This window comes from Carettochelys insculpta, chromosome 2, assembly GCF_033958435.1.
Source record: "Carettochelys insculpta isolate YL-2023 chromosome 2, ASM3395843v1, whole genome shotgun sequence".
NCBI classification, from domain to species: domain Eukaryota; kingdom Metazoa; phylum Chordata; order Testudines; family Carettochelyidae; genus Carettochelys; species Carettochelys insculpta.
In genome coordinates, this window is record NC_134138.1 from 218,309,980 (window position 1) to 218,330,048 (window position 20,069).

The 20,069-nt window shown below is 45.1% G+C and overlaps 1 protein-coding gene across 1 annotated transcript in view; it reads left to right on the forward strand.

The window, feature by feature from the left end:
* TRA2A (transformer 2 alpha homolog) overlaps positions 1–11,419 on the forward strand; it is a 52,416-nt gene extending 40,997 nt beyond the window's left edge. The window contains exons 5-8 of the mRNA XM_074984635.1: positions 4,443–4,558; positions 5,079–5,186; positions 5,896–5,963; positions 6,162–11,419. Of these exons, the coding sequence (XP_074840736.1) occupies positions 4,443–4,558; positions 5,079–5,186; positions 5,896–5,963; positions 6,162–6,172 (303 nt within the window). The 3' untranslated portion in view covers positions 6,173–11,419. The remainder of the gene's footprint in view (positions 1–4,442; positions 4,559–5,078; positions 5,187–5,895; positions 5,964–6,161) is intronic.
* Positions 11,420–20,069: the final 8,650 nt, after the last annotated feature.

A 20,069-nucleotide genomic window follows, 5' to 3' on the forward strand; every position in this document is an offset into this window, starting at 1 on the left:
TTTACTGTATCCAACTGGAAGAAAAACCCTCACTAAATTCTGAGCTCAGACTGGACAGTTATTGGGAAACTGAACCAACACTGTATTATATTATAATTGGAGATGAGGGACCTGTAAGACAATGTCTGTGTACAGTAAACTCTCAAGATACATGCAACCAAGTTGCGCGTGTCTTGGGTTAATGCGACTGCTGCCCCTGGGAGGAGCAGGTTCCTGGTCCCCAGAGTGGCATGGCGTTGGGAACCAGGTGTCAGCCTGGCTCCTGGCTCTCCTCCACTCGCAGAGCCGGGAAACTAACCAGGGCAGTGTAGCCCTGGTCAGTTTTCTGGCTCCAAGGAATGGAGGGGAGGCAGGCTGCCCCTAGTTCCCAGCTCCCCTCCACTGGCTGTTACCCTGGTCAGTTTCGTAGCTCTACAAGGGGAGAGGAGCCAGGCTGCTGGTGATTCCCAGCTCCCCACCTCTTGTGGGATGGGAGGAAACTGACTAGCACATGGCTGGTTAGTTTCCCAGGTCCTGCAAGCTGCGGGGAGACAGGAACCAGGCTTGTCCTTGGTTTCTGGGTCCCCACCACTGTGAAGATAGCAACCTACAAAGTGAATTTTTACCATGGAATATGCATAAGTAGATTAGTAAAATTTGTTTGTGTAAAACTGCTCTCTGTTACAAAAGCCGTAATGATTTCAGGTCCTATGGAAACATTCAGGTATCGGGGATAAAAAAATCACTGTTCAAATAGAAAAGGACAAAATCAGCAGGGGAAAACATTTTGCATTTTCAGTGGTAGTAAACAAGGTTTCTCTTCAAATTTGCTCATCTTCTAGATGTTTCCAAAAATTCAAATCAATGTTGTATTTTTCCTTTTCGATAACATGAAAACCACGTCCTGCTTTGTTTTTTGAAACTCTGGGCTGTATACATGTGCAATCCTATTTTAAAATAATTTGCTACAAGTGTTTTAAGAAGGTTGATTAACTTTGGGGAACTTTCCCTAAGCAAAATACCATTTTTAACATTATTATATACTTTATAGTAAATGGAAAATACATTTTGAGTACAAAAGCAAAATAGCAGTACAAATTTATGTTTGAGAAACAAATGCAAACAGTATTAAAAGTTGTTAGCATTCATAATATGTAAGCCTGACAATAATGCCCAGGCAAATTTTAAGAACCTTTGACCTAGGGATTGTTGAGAAGCTGGTATTGAAAACCTATTCAAAGTATCAGAGGCGTAGCCATGTTAATCTGTATCTGCAAAAATTAGTAGTAGTCCTGTGGCACCTTACAGACTAACATATTTCAGATACATCTGACGAATCTGGTCTTTGCCTACCAAAGCTTATGCTCCAAAAATCTGTTAATCTATAAGGTGCCGCAGGACTTCCTTTTTTACCTATAAAAAAAAAAAAAGTTGCTGTCAAATATTTTTCTAAAATCCTGACAATTGATGCCTATGGTTTTTCAACTCTTCAAATCATGTGCGCGTGTGTTCTCAGGAAGTGGGTGGAGGTAGGAGTCTTTTTTTGATTAACTTTTTGGGACAATAGGCAGGCCAGTCAGGTTTTCTGAAGAGCTGTGGAATTACAAATTTAACTGTTTAATGTTTACATTAAAATATGTTAGTGCTCTTTGGAGAAATAGTTTATGGATATTTTGGGTCTATTGCAATAAGACACTAGGATTAGTTTGTCTTGGGAGTGTAGACAAGCTACATTTCCTTTTTGGAAAGATTAAAATGTAGTTTCTTGTGGTTTAAAAAAAAAAAGTACACATACCTTAGACTGACTTCCAGTTATTAAGACTCAAGCATTATTTGCTGGTTAGGAATCTTGTTGGTAAATAGCATCTCTCTAAATGAATTGTCTTTAAAGCTGACTTCTTCCCTCAAAGGGAGTGGACCATTTTGAAATAGAATTTCCTTTTTCTGTCAAGTTAGTTTTTTTCAGTTGTTTAAAAATTTCCGTCAGAATTATTTCTGGATTTGGACAGTCTGTCACTTCAGCCATATTTACTTTGAGACTTGAGCAAAATTGTGCACTCTTATTAACTAAGATTTTAAAATGTCATAGAATCATAGAATGCTAGGACTGGAAGGGACTTTGAGAGGCCATCAAATCCAGCCCCTTGCCCCAATGGCAGGACCAAGTACTGTCTAAACCAGGCGTGTCCAGCCTGCGGGCCGCGTGCGGCCCTGGACAGCTAGTAATGTGGCCCCACAAGATCGTAAACTTTTAACATTATTATGTGATTTATATACATTAACTATATTATATATTTTATATGCGGCCCAAGACAGTTCCTCTTCACTCAGTGCGGCCCAGGCAAGCCAAAAGGTTGGACACCCATGGTCGAAACCATCCCTGATAGACATCTATCTAACCTGTTTTTAAATATCTCCAGTGATGGAGATTCTACCACCTCCCTTGGCAATTTATTCCACTGTTTGACCACCCTGACAGTTAGGAACTTTTTTCCTAATGTCCAACCTAAACCTCCCTTTCTGCAGTTTAAGCCCATGGTGTCTTGTTCTATCCTCAGAGGCCAAGAAGAACAAGTTTTCTCCCTCCTCCTTATGACACCCTTTTAGATACCTGAAAGCCGCTGTCATGTCTCCCCTCAATCTTCTCTTTTCCAAACTAAACAAGCCTAATTCTTTCAGCCTTTCTTCATAAAACCTATTTGCCCCACATCCCTAAATGGCCCCCTGAAGGATTGAGCGTTCAGCCCTGGGTTTAACAGGCCAATGCTTAAACTACTGAGCTATCTTGAAGCTTATGTCTTCTACCTTAATATAAAATACCCCCACCTACTATACCTTATTGTAGTTCATGACGTAGTTGAGATGCCAGTGGTCAAAAAATTAACACCAGTGAGAATCTGAGTTTTCTAGTGTATCCAGATGCTTTTTTATATTTTAGTGCATCTTTGCTGAACAGCATTTTTTCTGACTGTATAGAATAGTTTAGAAGATTATGGTATGCAACCATTTCAAAACCTTTTATTTGTATATGCATATCTAAGACAGATCTTGCTTATTAGTCCTCATAGTTTTGCTCCTAGTGGTCAGTGTATTAAATTAGCTATTTTCAAGCTTAAATACATATCAGTAGGTGGCGATATAGACTGATTTCAATAGCATTATGAAGGAGCAAACTAAATGGGATTAAATAGGTTAGTGGATAATTTATTTCTAATTTGGTAGGGATAGAAACAGTGACCATGTGTTGTCTTGTATATTTCTGTTGCACTGATTTAAAGTTAGATTATAAAATTGTTGGCCAAAGGGGGTGGGGGTGGGGACCTGGAAAAGGAGACTTTTATGAATAATTTTCTTTTAACGTTTACAAATTGTTTAATCTGCAAAAGAAAATGTTTTGTATACAATTTAAAAGACCGATTTAAGTGTGGTGTTATATTTAACTTAAAGTACACATAATGGGAAAGCAGTTTGGTATGCTAATTTTAATAAAACTCCTATTTAGTTCACACAGGAGAAGGAAAATACGGTTTTTAAAAGATAGACTAGTTGTGAGTATGAGCAGATAGCTGGAAAGAGCTGTTAGCAGCTTAGAGATCCCTTAGATGGAAGGGGCCAGAAATTACTGCAAATAACTCTTAATTGTAACGCAATAAATATATTTAAAGGATAGCGGTTACCTCTGATCTCTTTGACGGAAGTCTTTTGACTACATTCACTTAATTATTTGAAGTGCAACTTTGAATTCCAGTTTGCATGATTGGGAATAGGGCGAGGGGCCATTGTACTGATTCAAAACCCAGAGTAGCAGGGGCCAGCGAGTGTGCGCGGGGGTTCCAGCCCTGCGTGGGGGGCGCGGCTTTCCAGCATAGCCCCTGATGTGTGTCTGATTAGCGAGCTAGCAGAGTGCGAGTGGGGTGGAAGGTTGTAATTAGGTATCCATGTAGGCTGAACCCGCCATTTTATTAAGCACTGTTGGAGTAGGTCCTTGTAACGGAGATGGCAGGAGGCAGAGGGAGCATGAAATGGCAGCCGACTAGCAGTAATCCGGCCATATGCACCCTGTAGTGAGCCACGGTGCGCGCGGTTTGTGAATGAGCCCGGCCCCTCCACTTCGGAGAAGGAGCTCGCAAGGGGGCAGTTTGCTGGGAGAGGTACTTTGCTGCCTGTTAACTTGTTGGCTAAATGTCGAAGTCTGGGGGAATCGTCAGCGCGTTAATGGCTAGCACGGGGATCGCGTGTCACGTAACTGCAGCGCTCCAGTGCAGGCAACGCTGCAACACGCCGCCTGCGACGGGCACGTCGGCAGGCGGGACGCGCTGCTTACCACAGCGGGGCGCTAGTAGCCCGAATACTGCCTGTGAATTCAGGCTCGTATGGGGAAGCGAAGCGCTCATTTTATCTCCTGTTGATTAACTAGTGTAGCAGCTTGCGAGGTAATGGCCGTGCCCCTGTGTTCCCTGCAGGCGATGGAACATGCTAATGGCATGGAACTGGACGGCAGGAGGATTCGAGTGGATTACTCCATCACCAAGAGAGCGCATACCCCAACCCCAGGGATCTACATGGGCAGGCCAACGCAGTAAGGACTTGACTTCTCTCTCCTTCTGTGTAAATGGGCCGCAGAGCCTGTTAAGCTAATCCTTTTAGCATTGAGCTGGAGACCCTGTGAGCTGTGTATCGTGTGGATTTCAGTCTGGTTTGCCTTTTTTAAGGGTGTTCCTTATCTCAGAGGTACTTTGCTATATGGTATGTGTGGGTTGCAGCTGATTCTGAAGTAGGCTATATAATCCTGATTTATTGTGATATTTTTACTTAAGATGCCCATATCTGTTAAAGCTGAACAGCTTTCTGGAGATTAGCTAAAGAATATATTACAAGTAAATGGGATGGAATGGGAGAGAGTATTCTGAGGTTCTTCAATATCTAAACCACACCCCACTCTGGTGTATTAATGCACTTAGTGATTTTTCTTATGGAATCCACTGCATGAGAGTATATAGTGAGTAGTTGTCATTTAAGAGGATGCTGAAGATAATTTGAGATTTTAAAAATAAGAATGAATGCAGACTTTTGTACTGATTTATTCCCTTTTTAAATAGCAGTGGAGGTGGTGGAGGTGGAGGAGCAGGTCGCCGTCGTGATTCTTACTATGATCGGGGATATGATAGAGGATATGATAGATATGAAGAATATGACTACCGGTACAGGTAACCAGTTAGATTCAATTTTTTTTATTTTAAATAAATGCAATTTCTATGTAGACTTACAACCCTTGTGTATATCTGGTGTTCTTAAAATTTAAAGTGAGACCAGAAAAAGCAAGCATTTTAACCCTAATTGTATAGTTAATGTCAAATAGCATGTTCAGCAGCCCCAATGCTAGTTTCTAGAGGAATTGAGAGCAGAGGAATAGGAGGAAATGTTATCAATAGGGAGCTAGAGAACATGCTGTAGAAAGGTAAGGATAGTAAGAATGGGTGTAAATAGGTAAGAATCCAAATAAAATAGAGAACAATGGAAAGAAAATGGAAAATGGTATATTGAAAATAAAAGCCACTAGAGAGATGGTTTGGCTGAGGTCAAATCCATTTAAAAATATTGTATTCTCATTTGTCAAGAGTTTTTATTTCAGGGCCGAAGACTTGTTTCTACATGTCTGCAGAAGTGTGGTGCGTGCTTTGTAGCACCATATAGGACTGTGCACATTGTCTAAATAAACTCAAGTTTAAACATAATACTTGGAATAGAGAAGTTAGGAGCACCTTCAATATTTCATTGAGAGTCACTGTCATATCAGATTTAAGTCAACCACACATACAGGCCAAATCCTCCAGTATCAAGGGAAAAGCTGTTATCGTATAGAAGTGATTGCATTAAGACTTTCCTAACAAAGCTAAAACTTTTTTCTCTTTCAAGGAGACGATCACCTTCACCTTATTATAGTCGATACAGATCACGGTCAAGATCCCGCTCCTATAGCCCACGTAAGTATACATAAATAGTCTGTATTGAACCATTCTGGTGCATCTGGACTTGATAGTTTTAATGAAACAGATTCATGATGAGTGAGATCTTGAATGTGGCAACCGAGAATTCACCTTAGTATAACTTCTGGCCCTACAGGTTTGAATGTTTTTTATAGTAAAATGATTTTTATAGTAATTCTGTCACTTCTTTTCCAGGACGTTACTGAAGAAAGAGAGAGAGAATTACAGTTGTGGACATGATTTTTAAATAAAGTTCTGCCCTTAGCTTCCCTTTGGCCTCCCACTCCTTTCCCCCTCAAGTCTCTTGTAAAATCTTTGGTTTGTTTAGAAGATGCATATTTTCAGTTCAAGTATTGCTGTTTTCCACCCCTTTTTATTGTAATACTCTTAAAACCGAAATTGTTGTAGTTTTGTGTAGTTAAACATCCTAAGCAAAACTGAATAGAACTCCCAAAGTGGTGTTATTACATTTTGTAAGTCATTCTGTTTTTGTTTTTAAAACAATTGTACCCTTGGCTAATCTAATGAGGGGAAGAGCACATGGATGTTTTTTAAAGCTTGCATGTTGTGTGTAACTTACACACTCAGCTACTTTAATATAAACCTGTGTTTCCAAAGAACTTGATCTTTTTTTTTGTTAATGTTTGGTTAATTTTGAAAAATAAACCACATCTCTGAACTTTTTTTGTAATGACATATTTCACTAGATAGTCACAAACCTGATAGGGTTTTGGTTAAATTGCTTTGCGTGTAGAATGTTAACACTATAGCAGACTTTCATATTTGGTTTAATTTCTTTGGAAAAACAGATTCCAGTACATCGAAGATAAAGATTGTGTTTTAGAGGTGAAAAATTTCTAGCCTTCTACACGTTTGAATTTAAGACCATACAATTCTGATTTTAATTGAACTCAAAGTAATGTTTCCTCTTAATCAATGCAGAAGAAAAATAATTTATTGAACATAGCAGTTATATAATTGGCTGTTAATAGATACTCATGTTGGTATTGCAGTGATGGTTAAGGAAGTTCTAGTTACCAATCCCTCTGAAGTCACCAGTATGGATAGAAAAATTACATATAAACTCTTCTTCCTCATAATAAAGTTAATTACTCTGAAATGGATGGCTGTCTCTTGTTCTCCATTTACATGTCATCTTTATATAAACACGTGACCAAACAAATTACCATTTGATTAAATGTATTAAAATTAGCTTCCATTTTTATTTTCAAAATCTTAAACTGCTTTGTCTTGTGAGAAGTGGAAATGTGGTTTTATGCTGGTGTCCTAACTGATAGAAACTAAACTGATAACATCAGTAAATCCTTTTTCTTCTAAGTTGGGTTACCACAGTGTATGCTAAGTGCAATGTGTCTGAAGATGCTTAACTTAGTCTGTAAATGTAGCTGGTGCATATTTTTATATGCTAAGTGTTTTTTGCATTTTATTTAGTAGATAATTACATGATCACAACTTCATCTAATTTTTATCTTCTGAAAATTTATAAAAATACTGTATTTTATACCTGAGAAAGTAGTTTGCCACAGACCTGTTTGTTAACCAATTTGGAAATAGAATCCAGGTCTCCTGAGTCCTATCAATGTGTTAGCCACTAAATGTTATGTCTACACAGCCTGCAGGAGCGAGCTTCCAAAACTAGGCAGGTGGATGCAGACTAGTGGGGCTTTTGTGCTATTGTGCTAAAAATAGTCCGTCCTCCTCTTTCACAGAGGGAACTCCACCCTGAGCTACACCTTGAAAGCACTGTTCGCAATGCTGTTTTTAGTGTGCTTAGCACCTACCCAGAGTCGAGCCACTTGGGCTGGATTGGACACCTATCACCACACTGCCTCCACATCTAAACTATTCTAAATATCACTCAGTACCAAAGATCTGGGAAAAGAGACCACTGTGAGCTTAAATTAAAAAAAATTAAAAGATTACTTTAGAAGGGACATTAGTACACTTGGACATTTTCAAGTACTTAGGTGGGAGATAATTGAGGGCAACACATCTCTTTCATATATTTGGACTTCCCTACCCATTCTTCCTCTCCCCAAAGGAACATTTGCCTCTGCTGCATTTGTCTGCTCCCAGTTGATGCACAACACAGTTGTCCCACCTCAAATTAATTGAGAACCCTGTCCAAACACAAAATAACACACACTGCAATACAAGCCTCTTTAGACACAGCAGTAGTTGCTGAAACACATTAAAAGGCCTTGTCACTGAAAAAACCAAAAGTCCGTAATGGTTCTTAGACATGCATATGCTCTGGTCTCATGCAGGGTATGTTGCTTAAATAGACATGACCCAATCAGAACCAACTGCAGTAAACTCTTTCATATCCAGCATTCTATCATCTGGAACTCTTAACTGACATTTTATTTATGGTTAAAATGTTGGTTATTTAGTTATTTTCCAAAAGTACAGTATATAACAATACAAAATAGAGCAAACAACAGTGTAAGTTTACTGTACAACAATACTGTTGGTAAATAAGTACTCTGCATACATTTCTTAATACCTAATCTTGTTTTTCTTTAGTATTATGCATTGCTAGATATGCCTCTCTATTATTCAGAGTATGACTGTCCAGCAACCTCCCAGTCCCAGTGCTACTGGATATTGAAGTTTACTGAGCACAGGTCAGGTTCTTTCTATTTAACTACATTGATGCCACATTAATGATAGAGGAAGACTGCCTCAAAAACAAGGGTAAGTCTCCTAATATTCAGACTAGGATGATTGCAGATTTCACTACAACTTGGCCTATCAAGAGAGTTAAATGAGCCTTTAAACCCACATAGAGACTGAACAGAAACATTTACATTTTAGAATTTGTGTAAATTGGAGGTGTTTAAAGTTGATAGTTAATAGTCATGATCAATAAATATTCTGCCCAGCCAAATGAACAGTCATTCTTTGGGGAAAAAACTAAAAAAGACGACAGCTAAAAAAAATTGAAAAATAGCCCCATTAAAACCTACAAAGGAGATACAAGGTTACAAAACCTTCTATGCCAAAGGAATCCCTGCAGAAGTGGAGATGCTGAGGGTTACAGTGCTTTTCTGGCAGTGAGCGGCCTCATAAACAAATCCTCTCGTTTTTTAAGGAGGTGTTTGGCAGGGTGTAAAATGCCCATGGTTGGCATACCAGAGAGCCAGAATAATGGACACAGAAGAGGAGTGGTGTCATGATCACTACGTTATCCCACCTCGTGATTCAGATCTTGTATGCCTCTGTGTATTAACAACTAGGATGAGGATTCTTTACAAAAAATCTCAACTGCCCCATTTTGTCAGCTGCTGAAATTTCTGGACCTAATGCCTGCAGCTGCAATTCGGTTACTCATCCTTCATCACATTTGCAATCTATCCTAACACAGTGGATTGCTAAGTAGCAGCCGTGGCATAAGGCAATGTTCTTCATGATTAACTTTAATACGTGAGATGAAGCACTCTAAATTTCTCCCAGGAGGAAGTGCTGACAAGTTCCTCCCCCCGAAGATAACTCTGAATGCAGCAATGTTAGGGTTAGTTCCATGGGTCTTCACACATCATATTGTGGCCCAGGAAGAAACAGCACAGGTAAAAATTGGAGTCTGTACAATTGTCAATGCTATCTAATCAATTTTTACCTAGCCCCCGCCCCACCCACTTTGTGGAAAACCTATCTTGGTTATGTTGCTTCATGGAAGTGCCATCATGTTGACTTGTATTACCAGACTCAACGGAAGGGAACTGGTGATGACACATACGGTACTGATAAAGATAGGAAACGGGGGAGCCTCCTCAGATCAACTTTTGTCTCAAGCAATAATCAGACTTAATTTTTCTTGACTGTTGCTCAAGCTAGACTACAGAGTTGTATTCTCATTCACATATACTATTTGCTGTGTGTCTTTTGTTGGCATGACTAGCTCAGAAGAACAGACTGAGCCAATGGAATTCTTATTACCCTGTAATATTCTTACAGTACCAAATGTTTGGATTCTTTTGATTCTTGAGAGAGACCTGTGTGCTCACCTTGGATAGTTGAAGTTGACACACACGGCCCCATCTCAGACGCTATCTTATGTCAAGAGCCTAGCGCTGTTCAAAGTAGATAGTCAGACTCTGAAGGGCTGAATTACCTGCAGTTTAGTTACTCTATTTTAGTGTCAGTGTGGTCCAGGGCCCAGTACCAGTTCTTGGGTGGGGGGGGAAGAATACCATCCTCAAATATGCAGATTATTGCTATGTACTATTAAAGTGAATGAATAAAAAACAGTGAAAATGTATTTTATATGCATTTATATTTTTGGGCTGCAAAAATGGTACTGAAAAAAAACAGGTCCCAACGATATAAAGTTTGGGAAACGCTGCTCTGTTTAGTTAGTGGGGATTCTTCTGCAAACCAGGAAGGAATCAACAATCTGGAGGATGGCTGGTTCAATGAGATGCATTGTCAGTGTGCCCTTATCTGAAGTCTGTAGGGCTACTCCATGGACTGTAGTTCACACCTTCACAAATCACTGTTCTCACAAACATCATCAGGTTTCAAAAAGGGCAGGGCTTTAGCTAATGGTCAACAAATGGTAGTCTCTGCCTGTCAGAGTGACTCACTGCTAGCTAGTTCTTTAAGGTAATGTTGGGAAGGGGGGAAAAAATTCTATACTACCTCAACACATTCAATAGCATTATCTCTGCTGAGCTACACTCTTTCTCCTCTTTGCTTCACACTTAAATCCCTAAAGCTCCTGGAAGGGGAGAAGGATGGAAGGCTAGTTGGAGGGCATGTATGATATTTATATCTGGTCAATGCAATATGAGGCTTTGTGAATTTGAGTGCCCAACTGCCCATGCAGTTCTAAAAGGTTTGCGTGACCAGGCACTAGCGTGGTTCTGAGAACAAGAGCTAGTATGGTACATACATACATTAAAATTTGTCTGGTATGTCTCAAAATGTAAATGGAGAATCCTCAAGCAGGTGTGTGTGTATGGGAGTCCTCTGTAGAGTCTCTTTTCTCCCTAGTAACAATGAGCTAGAAGAAAACAGTCATCCCTGGTGAAAAGTTTGGTCATGACCCACACGTTGAGGGAGTGGTAAATCAACAGGTTACTAAAAGAGCTGGATTACTTGGTGAACTGGGCATAACCATATTAAAATGCATATTTTTTGCTTTAATGGAAACATGTCTGCCAACAAAGAACACAGATCACTTTACAGCATGGGGGACTGTATCAGGAATCAATGACAAAAGGATTTGGGAGACAAGGTGGATCATCGGATGAAATGAGCGCTCAGCGGGACAATGCAGCCAAAAAGGCTAATGCAGAGGTCAGCAACCTTTCTGAGGCAGAGTGATGAAATGTGATCTTTTGACCTCTATATTCAGTCCAAGTGGAGGTGATGTTTGTTAAAGTCACTAATTGTCATCCTTACAATAGCTTAATAAATTAAGATGCAGAGCCTTACTGTTTGTCTTTAAATCTCTGGCTAGGTTTTTAAATATCTAAAAATGTCTGGGATTTTAATACAGGTCGAACATCTCTTATCCTGGATTCTCTGGTCCGGCAACATCTGTGGTATGCCAGGACCACAGATACTACTGAACCAGGGAGCTCCAGCCAAAGAGGTTGCCTGGAGAGGCTTCCCCTTGCAGCTCCGATTGGCAGAAATTCCAGACAATCAGAGCGGTGGAGGGGCAGCGGCGAGAGCATGGTTGAAAAGTCTCTCCAGGGCACTTTTCTCCCTGCTGGTGTTCCCATGCAGGGGCACGGTCAGGAAGGCATGCCAACAGCAGTTACTGTTCCAGCATCCCCGCTGTTTTCTTTCACCTATCCCCCTTCCACCCTGCATGGTACAGAATCACCTCAGACCAGTGGGTCCTTCGCATGATAGAAAGGAGATACACCATTCAGTTTTCTTTGTACCTCCCCCACACACCCCTTCCTCACACATCACTTCCCTGTACCTCTTCAGAGACCCCTTTCGTGAGATTCTGCTCCAGCAGGAGTTACAAACCCTCCTTCAGAGTTGAACCATAGAGGAGATCCCACTGTAGTTTTGGGGCTAGGGTTTTATTCCTGTTATTTCCTAATGCTGAAGTCCAAGGGAGGGGTCCGAGGCCATTTAGGACTTCCGAGACCTAAACAAGTTAGTAAAATAGATAAGGTTTCATATGATAACTCTGGGGCTCATCATCCTGATGCTAGAACACGGAGATTGGTTTGCCACTCCCGATTTACAGGACGTTTATTTTCACTTAGCGATTTACCGCCACCACCACCACCATCGGAGGTTCCTGTGGTTCATGGCAGATGGGAGTCATCAGTTCACAGTCTTCCCATTTGGTCTGTCCGCTGCCCTGAGAGTCTTCACCACATGCATGGCAGTGGTGGCACCCTGCCTGCACAGGTGTAGGGTGAAACTATTCCTGTACCTGGACAATTGGCTGGTTAAGGGGTGGTCTCAGCATCAAGTGCATCAGCATGTGCAGCTGATCTGGCAAACGTTTGTAAATCTTGGCCTATTGATCAACAAGGCAAAGTTGATGTTGGTCCCCTCTGACAATGGAATTTGTGGGGCCTTATGGGAGCCTTCCTCCCTGGCAAGAGGTTTCAGGCCATGGGGGCCATTATCCGTGACCTCATCAAGGTCCCCACCTCAACATGGCAGCTTGTATTTCCGTAGTCCAGCTCACCAGGTCTACAGCTGTGACAGGCCTCTGTGTACCACCCTATTAGAGACAACATAGATTCAGTGGTAATGGTGCCACCGCAGATCCTGTTGACCCTGCACTGATGGCTAGATGACCATGCAGTATGTGGGGTAGTTCCCCTCAATGTCCCCCAACCCCTCTCTCTGGTGATAGATGCTTCATACTTGGGATGGGGACTGCATTTGTGTCAGCTCCACACACGGGCTCTGTGGAGCAAGGCGAACCTCTGACTCCACATAAGTGTTCAGGAACTCAGGGCCATCACACTCGCCTGGGAGGTGTTGTGGGACAGTTTATCAGGGCATTGTGTGTCGGTGAGCAGAGTACAATGGCAATGTACTAATATAAACAAATCGGTGTGCATGCTCCTCTCCCCTGTGTCACGGGGCCCTGAGGCTCCAGGAGGTCTGCATTCAGCATTGCATCCTTTTGCAAACCCAGTATCTACCAGGAGTTTGCAACTTGCTGGCAGACCAGCTCAGCAGGTCCTTCATGGACCAGGAGCGGGGGTCACTACAGCCAGATGTGTTGCAACCCATTTTCCAAAAGTGGGGACATCCCCAAGTGGACCTGTTTGCCGCGCACCTCAATGTGCAGTTCCAGACGTTTTGCTCTTACCAGAATTGGATTCCAGGGTAGACTCCTTCAACATTCTCTGGTCGGGCCTGATGCTATACGTTTTTCCTCCAATTCTGTTGATTTACAAGGTCTGTCTCAAACTTCAGCAAGATTGGGCATCGTTCATCATGGTGGCCCCAGCATGGGCTTGGCAGCACTGGTACACGGCCCTCCTGCAGATATTGGTCTGCAAGCAGATACCGCTCCCGCTACGGCCGGACCTGTTGACTCAGCAGAGGGGCAGATGCAGCATCCCAACCTCCAATCAGTGCACCTCTCAGCCTGGAAGCTCCAGGGCTGAGAGATAGGAAGCTATCATCCTTGTACCTTGTAAAGCAAGTATTGTTGAACAGTAGGAAAAACCTCCACATGGGTAAGCTGTGTGGCCAAGTGGAAAACGTTTTCTGGTTGGGTGGCTCAGAAAGGGCTCTCTCTTTCACCGGCCTCTATACTATTGATTTTGGACTATCTATGGTACTTAGCTCAGAAACGGCTGTTCTCATCCTCTGTTAAGATGTGTTTGGCAGCTATTTCTGCCTTTCACTCAGTCCCTGGGTTATGCTTGCTGTTCTTAGACCCAGTGGTGAGAAGGTTTATGAGAGGCTTGGAAAGGGTCAAGCCACAATCTCAGGCCCTTTTGCCCTCATGGGACCTTAATTTGGTGCTGGCTAAGCTCATGGGGGCCCCCATTGAACTCCTTGGTTCTTGTTCCCTGCAGTTTCTGTTATAAAACAACATTTCTGGTGGCCATTATGTCGGCCAGGAGGATGTCTTAGTTGAGGGCACTGGTGGTAGATCCACTCTATACAGTGTTCCACAACGACAAGGTTAGACTGAGACCCCATCCAGCTTTCTTACCGAAGGTGGTCTCCTCTTTCCATGTCAACCAGGATATCTCTCTGCCTGTTTTCTACCTGAAACCTCATGCCTCTCCTAGAAACAAGAGGTTACATACCTTGGATGTTCGAAGGGCTTTAGCCTTCTATATGGACAGGACTAAACCTTGTCGGAAAATGCAGCAACTGTTTGTGGCAGTGGCTGACAGTATGAAGGGCCTCCCAGTCTTCTTTCAGTGGATTTCCTCCTGGATAGTGACCTGCATTAAGGGGTGTTACAAGTTTGTGGGGTTCCCCCTCCCCTGATCAGGACTCACTCTACCAGAGCATATGCATCTTCTGTGGCGTATCTAGCCAATGTTCCTATCCAAGATATCTGCAGGGCGGCCATTTGGTCATCAATACACACATTCACAGCACATTACGCACTAACACAGCATGTAAGATGATGCTGTGATGGTAGAGCTGTTTTATAGTCATTCCAGGGCTCTAACCCCACACCAAACTTTCTCCGGTCATGGAACACTTGGATGTCATGGTGCTCTCCGCGGAACACGTTATCTTTTTTACATCATCATGCTAACTATGAGGAACATTACTAATGGAAAATATTTCATAATTAAATTATTGCATGGTAAATGCAACTCAACAACAAATAAATAAATCAGATCTTAACAAAACAAACATAGCAGGGACGACAGCGAAAACTAACCAAAATTTATTTTTTTTCCCTGAGAATGGGGACGAGACCGCCATTAATCAATTTCGCTGGCGGAACACTTTGCCATAGCTCGTGGAACACCAGTGTTCCGCTGGAACATAGTTTGGGACTCACTGTTTTAGACAACTGGCTTCTATTCACCCAAGTTGAAGTGTGTGTGAGCAATTATTCAAAGAAGACAGTTACCCGTTCTGTAACTGGTGTTCTTTGAGATGTGTTGCTCATGTCCATTCCAAAGCCCACCCACCTTGCTCACTGTCAGAGTAGCCAGCAAGAAGTAACTGAGTGAGGGGACAGGTCGGGCAGTGCATGTATCTACTGGCTAGGGCAAAAAGCTTCTGGTGACTGGGCATGCACCAGTGCACACCCAACCTGGAATGCGCTTGAGCAACCCATCTCGAAGAACACCAGTTACAGAACAGGTAACTGTTCTTTCTTAGCAGGAAAAGACTAGTTCACAGGTCACAACACCATTTCTCTGTCATTAGAGAGAGCTCTGTGCCTTCCACTATCAGAAGGGTAGCCATGTTAGTCCGTATCCACGAAAACAACGAGAAGTCCTGTGGCACCTTAGATTAACATATATTGGAACATAAGCATTCATCAGTAAAGACCCATGCATCTGCTGAAGTGGATCTTTGCCCATGAAAGCTTATGCTCCAATATATCTATTAGTCTGTAAGGTGCCACAGCACTTCTCATTGCCTATTCCTTCCAGCAATTGCTTGCTTATACAGGGCTTGCTACACAAGTCTATGCCCTCCCCTGATTGGTTTTCTCATGGTCAGGCTGAGCAGGGACACTGATTGCTCCAAATAATGCTTTATTTTGCACAGGCATTGGCTCAAGTCAAGGAGTGGAATGCAAATTACAACAAATACTTCAGTCCTCTACTGCAGACGTCCTCTCATTCCATTAAATACCAGTGGACAACATTATAAAGAGAGCGAAATCTGTGCTTCCTTCCTGGGGCCTGGGGAGGCTAGGCACAGGCATTTCTTCTACGAGTGTCCCCGTGGGTGCTCCACGTTAGGTGTCGGGCTCGCCCCGGCGCTGCAGGTCGGATCTTTCCAGCAGTTTCTGCCGGACTGCGCATGCGCCGGTGCGCGCCGCTCCCTTGCGCGCTCCCAGCCACGTGCGCGATCCGGTCCCCGCCAGTTCCTCTTTAACCGTCATCGGCTGCAGACGGAATCCGCTCAGGCTACGGCCAGAGTCAGCGTATTTAACGTTCTTAAAGTGTTTTAGAGTTTCTTTTGCAGTCTTTTAGATTAAGTTAGCTTGTTATTGTTTTCCAAAAAAAAAAGAGGAAGGCGTAAAGCTTCCAGTCTTAGTAACAAGCGGAGCACCGGAGGCCCGGGGACGTAGGGCCATTAGGCCTCCTGCTGCGGCAGGCTGAGTCAGAGAGGGGAACAGGCACAGAGAAGGTGCTAAGTACCCTATTAACATCTCAAAGACTCACCATAATGTCCGCTTCAGGATTCAAAAAGTCTGAGTCATGTCAGGAAGCGATGCCGGCCTCCGACGGGCACAGTCAGCGTATAAGGTGCCTTGGGGAATCTCATGTCACCCAGAAACGTTCCTTCTGCGCTAAGCTCACAGCCAGAGCAAGGAAGGACAGGGAGATGCGGCTCAAAATTCTGCTCTTCGACAAGGCCCTCCAGCCAGACGTGCCGGAGCGGCTGCAGCAGGAGGAACGCGCAGGGGCCCATAAAAGGAAAGCTGCCTCCCTCACCCCATCAGCGCAAAAACGGAGGAAGCTCTCACCAACCCGATCCCTGCCGGCAGCCACAGCGAGCGGGACGGGTGGAGCGCATAGCCCCCAGCCGCAGTTACAGCTGAGCGGCGGCGGCGCGGAGATGTACGTGGCAGAGGCTGAGCCTCCGATAATCAAACAGCCGCCCCACACCGCTGGCCGGGTGGCGGCCAGGCAAGCACCGGAACCGGTGGCACCGCAGGCAGCGGCACCGATGCCCGGGGAACCGGCGGTGCAGAGTGCGCAGGCACGCGGCCTGCAGGCACCGGGGGAGACCACCCGTGTGGCACCGCAGCGGAGCATGCCGAGCACGGCGCAGACAATGGGGCCGAGATCCCTGACGCGAAAGGGGGAGGAGCCAGCCCCGCAGGGGAGGGGAAAGGCAGCACAGAAAACCCAGCACCACAGCCCTTCTCCAGACAGGGCAGCAGGGCTGCTCGCTCTGAGCCCTCCACTCATGCTGCGGACCCCAACAAGAAGGCAGGGGTTACCCCCAGCCTATCCTGAGCCCCCATCCCCATTCCTACAGCCAGACTCACCATGGCTCGGACCACCTTCGCCCTTTTTGGGCTTTGAACCCTTGGAGTACTGCCAAAAGTCAGTCTCTCCAGTATCTCAATTATCCAGACGATCTCGCTCCCCCAGGCGCAGGGGGTATGCGCCTCGAGAGTGGTCCAGGTCACCATCTCAGGAGCAGTGCCCGTGTTGCCATGGTTGCCCCTATCACGCGGGGCATAGACACCATAGGCATACTCCCAGGGACAGATCCCCCCAGACCAGTTCCATATCCCCGAGGGCAATCGCGAACGGGGACAGAGACACAGACATCTCAAGGGGAGGTGATTCTGGAACCCCGAGATTTTCCCTCGCAAGCTTCCAGCGAGCAGATGTATCACCGTCAACAGGACCCAGAGGGGTCCAGAGAGGCGTACCCTAGCGGTTCCTCGCTATCTTCCCCTGACGAGGCCACGGCCCCAGGGGACGTCCACCCTCCGGATGATCTCAAACAGTTCCAAGAGCTGTTTAAAAGGGTGGCCTTCACGCAAGGCATCCAAACAGCAGAGGTGCAGGAGAAACACCATAAGCTCCTTAAAAACCTGAGACCTCCTGCCTCCTCCAAAATAGCTATACCACTCGACGAAGCAATCATGGAGTCCGCCACCACGATTTGGCAGACCCCTGCGTCCATTCCGCCTATAAACAAGAGAGCGGACAAGAAATACTTCGTCCCGGCGAAGGGCATGGAGTTCCTGTTCAGCCACCCGCAACCAAATTCTCTGGTGGTGGAATCGTCTCAACAGAGGTCGAGAACTTCTCAGTTCAAGACGGGGGAACGGACAAAGACGCCAAGAAACTAGAGTTGTTCGGCAGAAAGGTCTACTCCTCCTCTACCCTATTGTTGAGAATGGCGAATTATGCAGCGCATCTAAGTGAACCATAATTTTGACAACTACTCCAGGCTGACGTCCCTCATGGACTCGCTTCCAGAGGATAAGAAGCCGGTGCTCAAGGCCATCGTGCAGGAAGGCTACGCAGCCTCAAGGATGGGAGTTCAGATCGCCCTAGACATAGCGGACACGGCAGCACGCTCAACAGCTACGGCAGTGGTCATGCACAGGGAGCCCTGGCTCCAAACATCGGGTATCCCGAGGGATTTGCAGGCGAAGATCGTCGATCTCCCCTTTGACACGCAGAAGCTGTTTGCTGAATCAACAGACTCGGTCCTTCATTCCAGTAAAGATTCAAGAGCTACTCTTAGGACCTTGGGGATTTACACCCCTCCATACAGGAAGAAAAAGTATTACCCTCAGCAAAGACGGTACCAGTATCAACCACAGCATCCCCAGTACCACAGGGGTTACGAGCAAGGGCGACATCAACAGCACCAGCAATACAGAACTCCCAGGCGATGTTCCCAACAGAGCCATGCGTCCTCGGGGCAGGGCCAAAGGCCACAAGTTTGAAACACAGATCCAGGGTTGCACCATCACTACCATCACGCAATGTCATCCGAAGCCATTATTCCACCATCGCCTCCGACCATTCTACGACCAGTGGCAAAGGATCACCACAGACAAATGGGTACTGGAGATCATAGCCACAGGGTATGCGATCCCCTTCCAGTCGCTCCCACCACCACGACCTCCACCCAGGCCCCACCTAAAGGATGCCTCCCACGAAGCGAGAGTCAAGCAGGAGGTAGACCATCTCATACTCATAGGGGCAGTGGAAAGAGTGCCGGAGCAACTTCGAGGGAAAGGGTTCTACTCCAGATATTTCCTCACGGAGAAAAAGACAGGAGGCTGGAGGCCCATCCTAGATCTTTGGGGCCTCAACCGGTACCTGCGCAAGCAACGCTTTCGGATGATTACAGTCGCCTCTATACTTACGGCACTGGACGATGGAGATTGGTTCACAGCCCTCGACTTACAGGACGCGTATTTCCACATAACTATCCACCCGGCTCACAGACGCTTTCTCCGGTTTATGGTAGGCAAAGAACATTTTCAATACAAGGTTCTGCCATTCGGCCTCTCCTCGGTCCCCAGAGTCTTCACCAATACCTTGGCAGTGGTGTCAGCCTACCTGCACAGACAGGGGGTGTTTATATTCCCATATCTGGACGACTGCCTACTGAAAGGGGCCTCGAAGGAGGAGGTTCTGCGCATGATACGCATCACAGCAGGCACGTTCTCTTCGCTGGGCCTGGTCATTAATCTGGCAAAATCAAAGATAGACCCCACACAGGACATAGAGTTCATAGGGGCACGTATAAATTCTATCACAGCAAGGGTTTATCTACCAAAGACACGCTTTCGAGCCATTGGTTCCCTCGTGCAGGTCATCACCTTCAGCCCTACGGTGCTGGTTCTGACATGCTTACAGCTGCTGGGCCACATGGCAGCAGCGACGTTTGTAGTACAAAACGCCAGGTTACACATGCGCATCATGCAGCACTGGCTGGCGAGCGTCTACAAACCGGCAGCACACACCATTCACAGGGTGGTGTTGCCCACGACAGAGGTGCGCAGATCCCTGCAATGGTGGGTGAACCCCAAGAACATGCTAACAGGGGTGCCCTTTCACCAACCACAAATATCGGTTTTCCTCACTACAGACGCCTCCCACATAGGGTGGGGAGCACACATGGGCGAAGAGGTGACGCAACGACTGTGGTCCTTCACGGAACAGTCACTGCACATAAATATACTGGAGCTCAGAGCAGTGTTCAACGCCTGCAGACACTTTCGAGACCATATACAAGGCAAAGTAGTCGGGATCAGTACAGACAATACCTCCACCATGTTTTATATAAATCGGCAAGGAGGAGCTCGGTCCCGTGCCTTATGTGCGGAAGCAGTCCGGTTGTGGAACTGGTGCATCGCCAACAATATAACCTTGAAAGCCTCGTACTTACCAGGCGCTCACAATGTGAAGGCAGACCAGCTGAGCAGGCGCTTTGCACTCA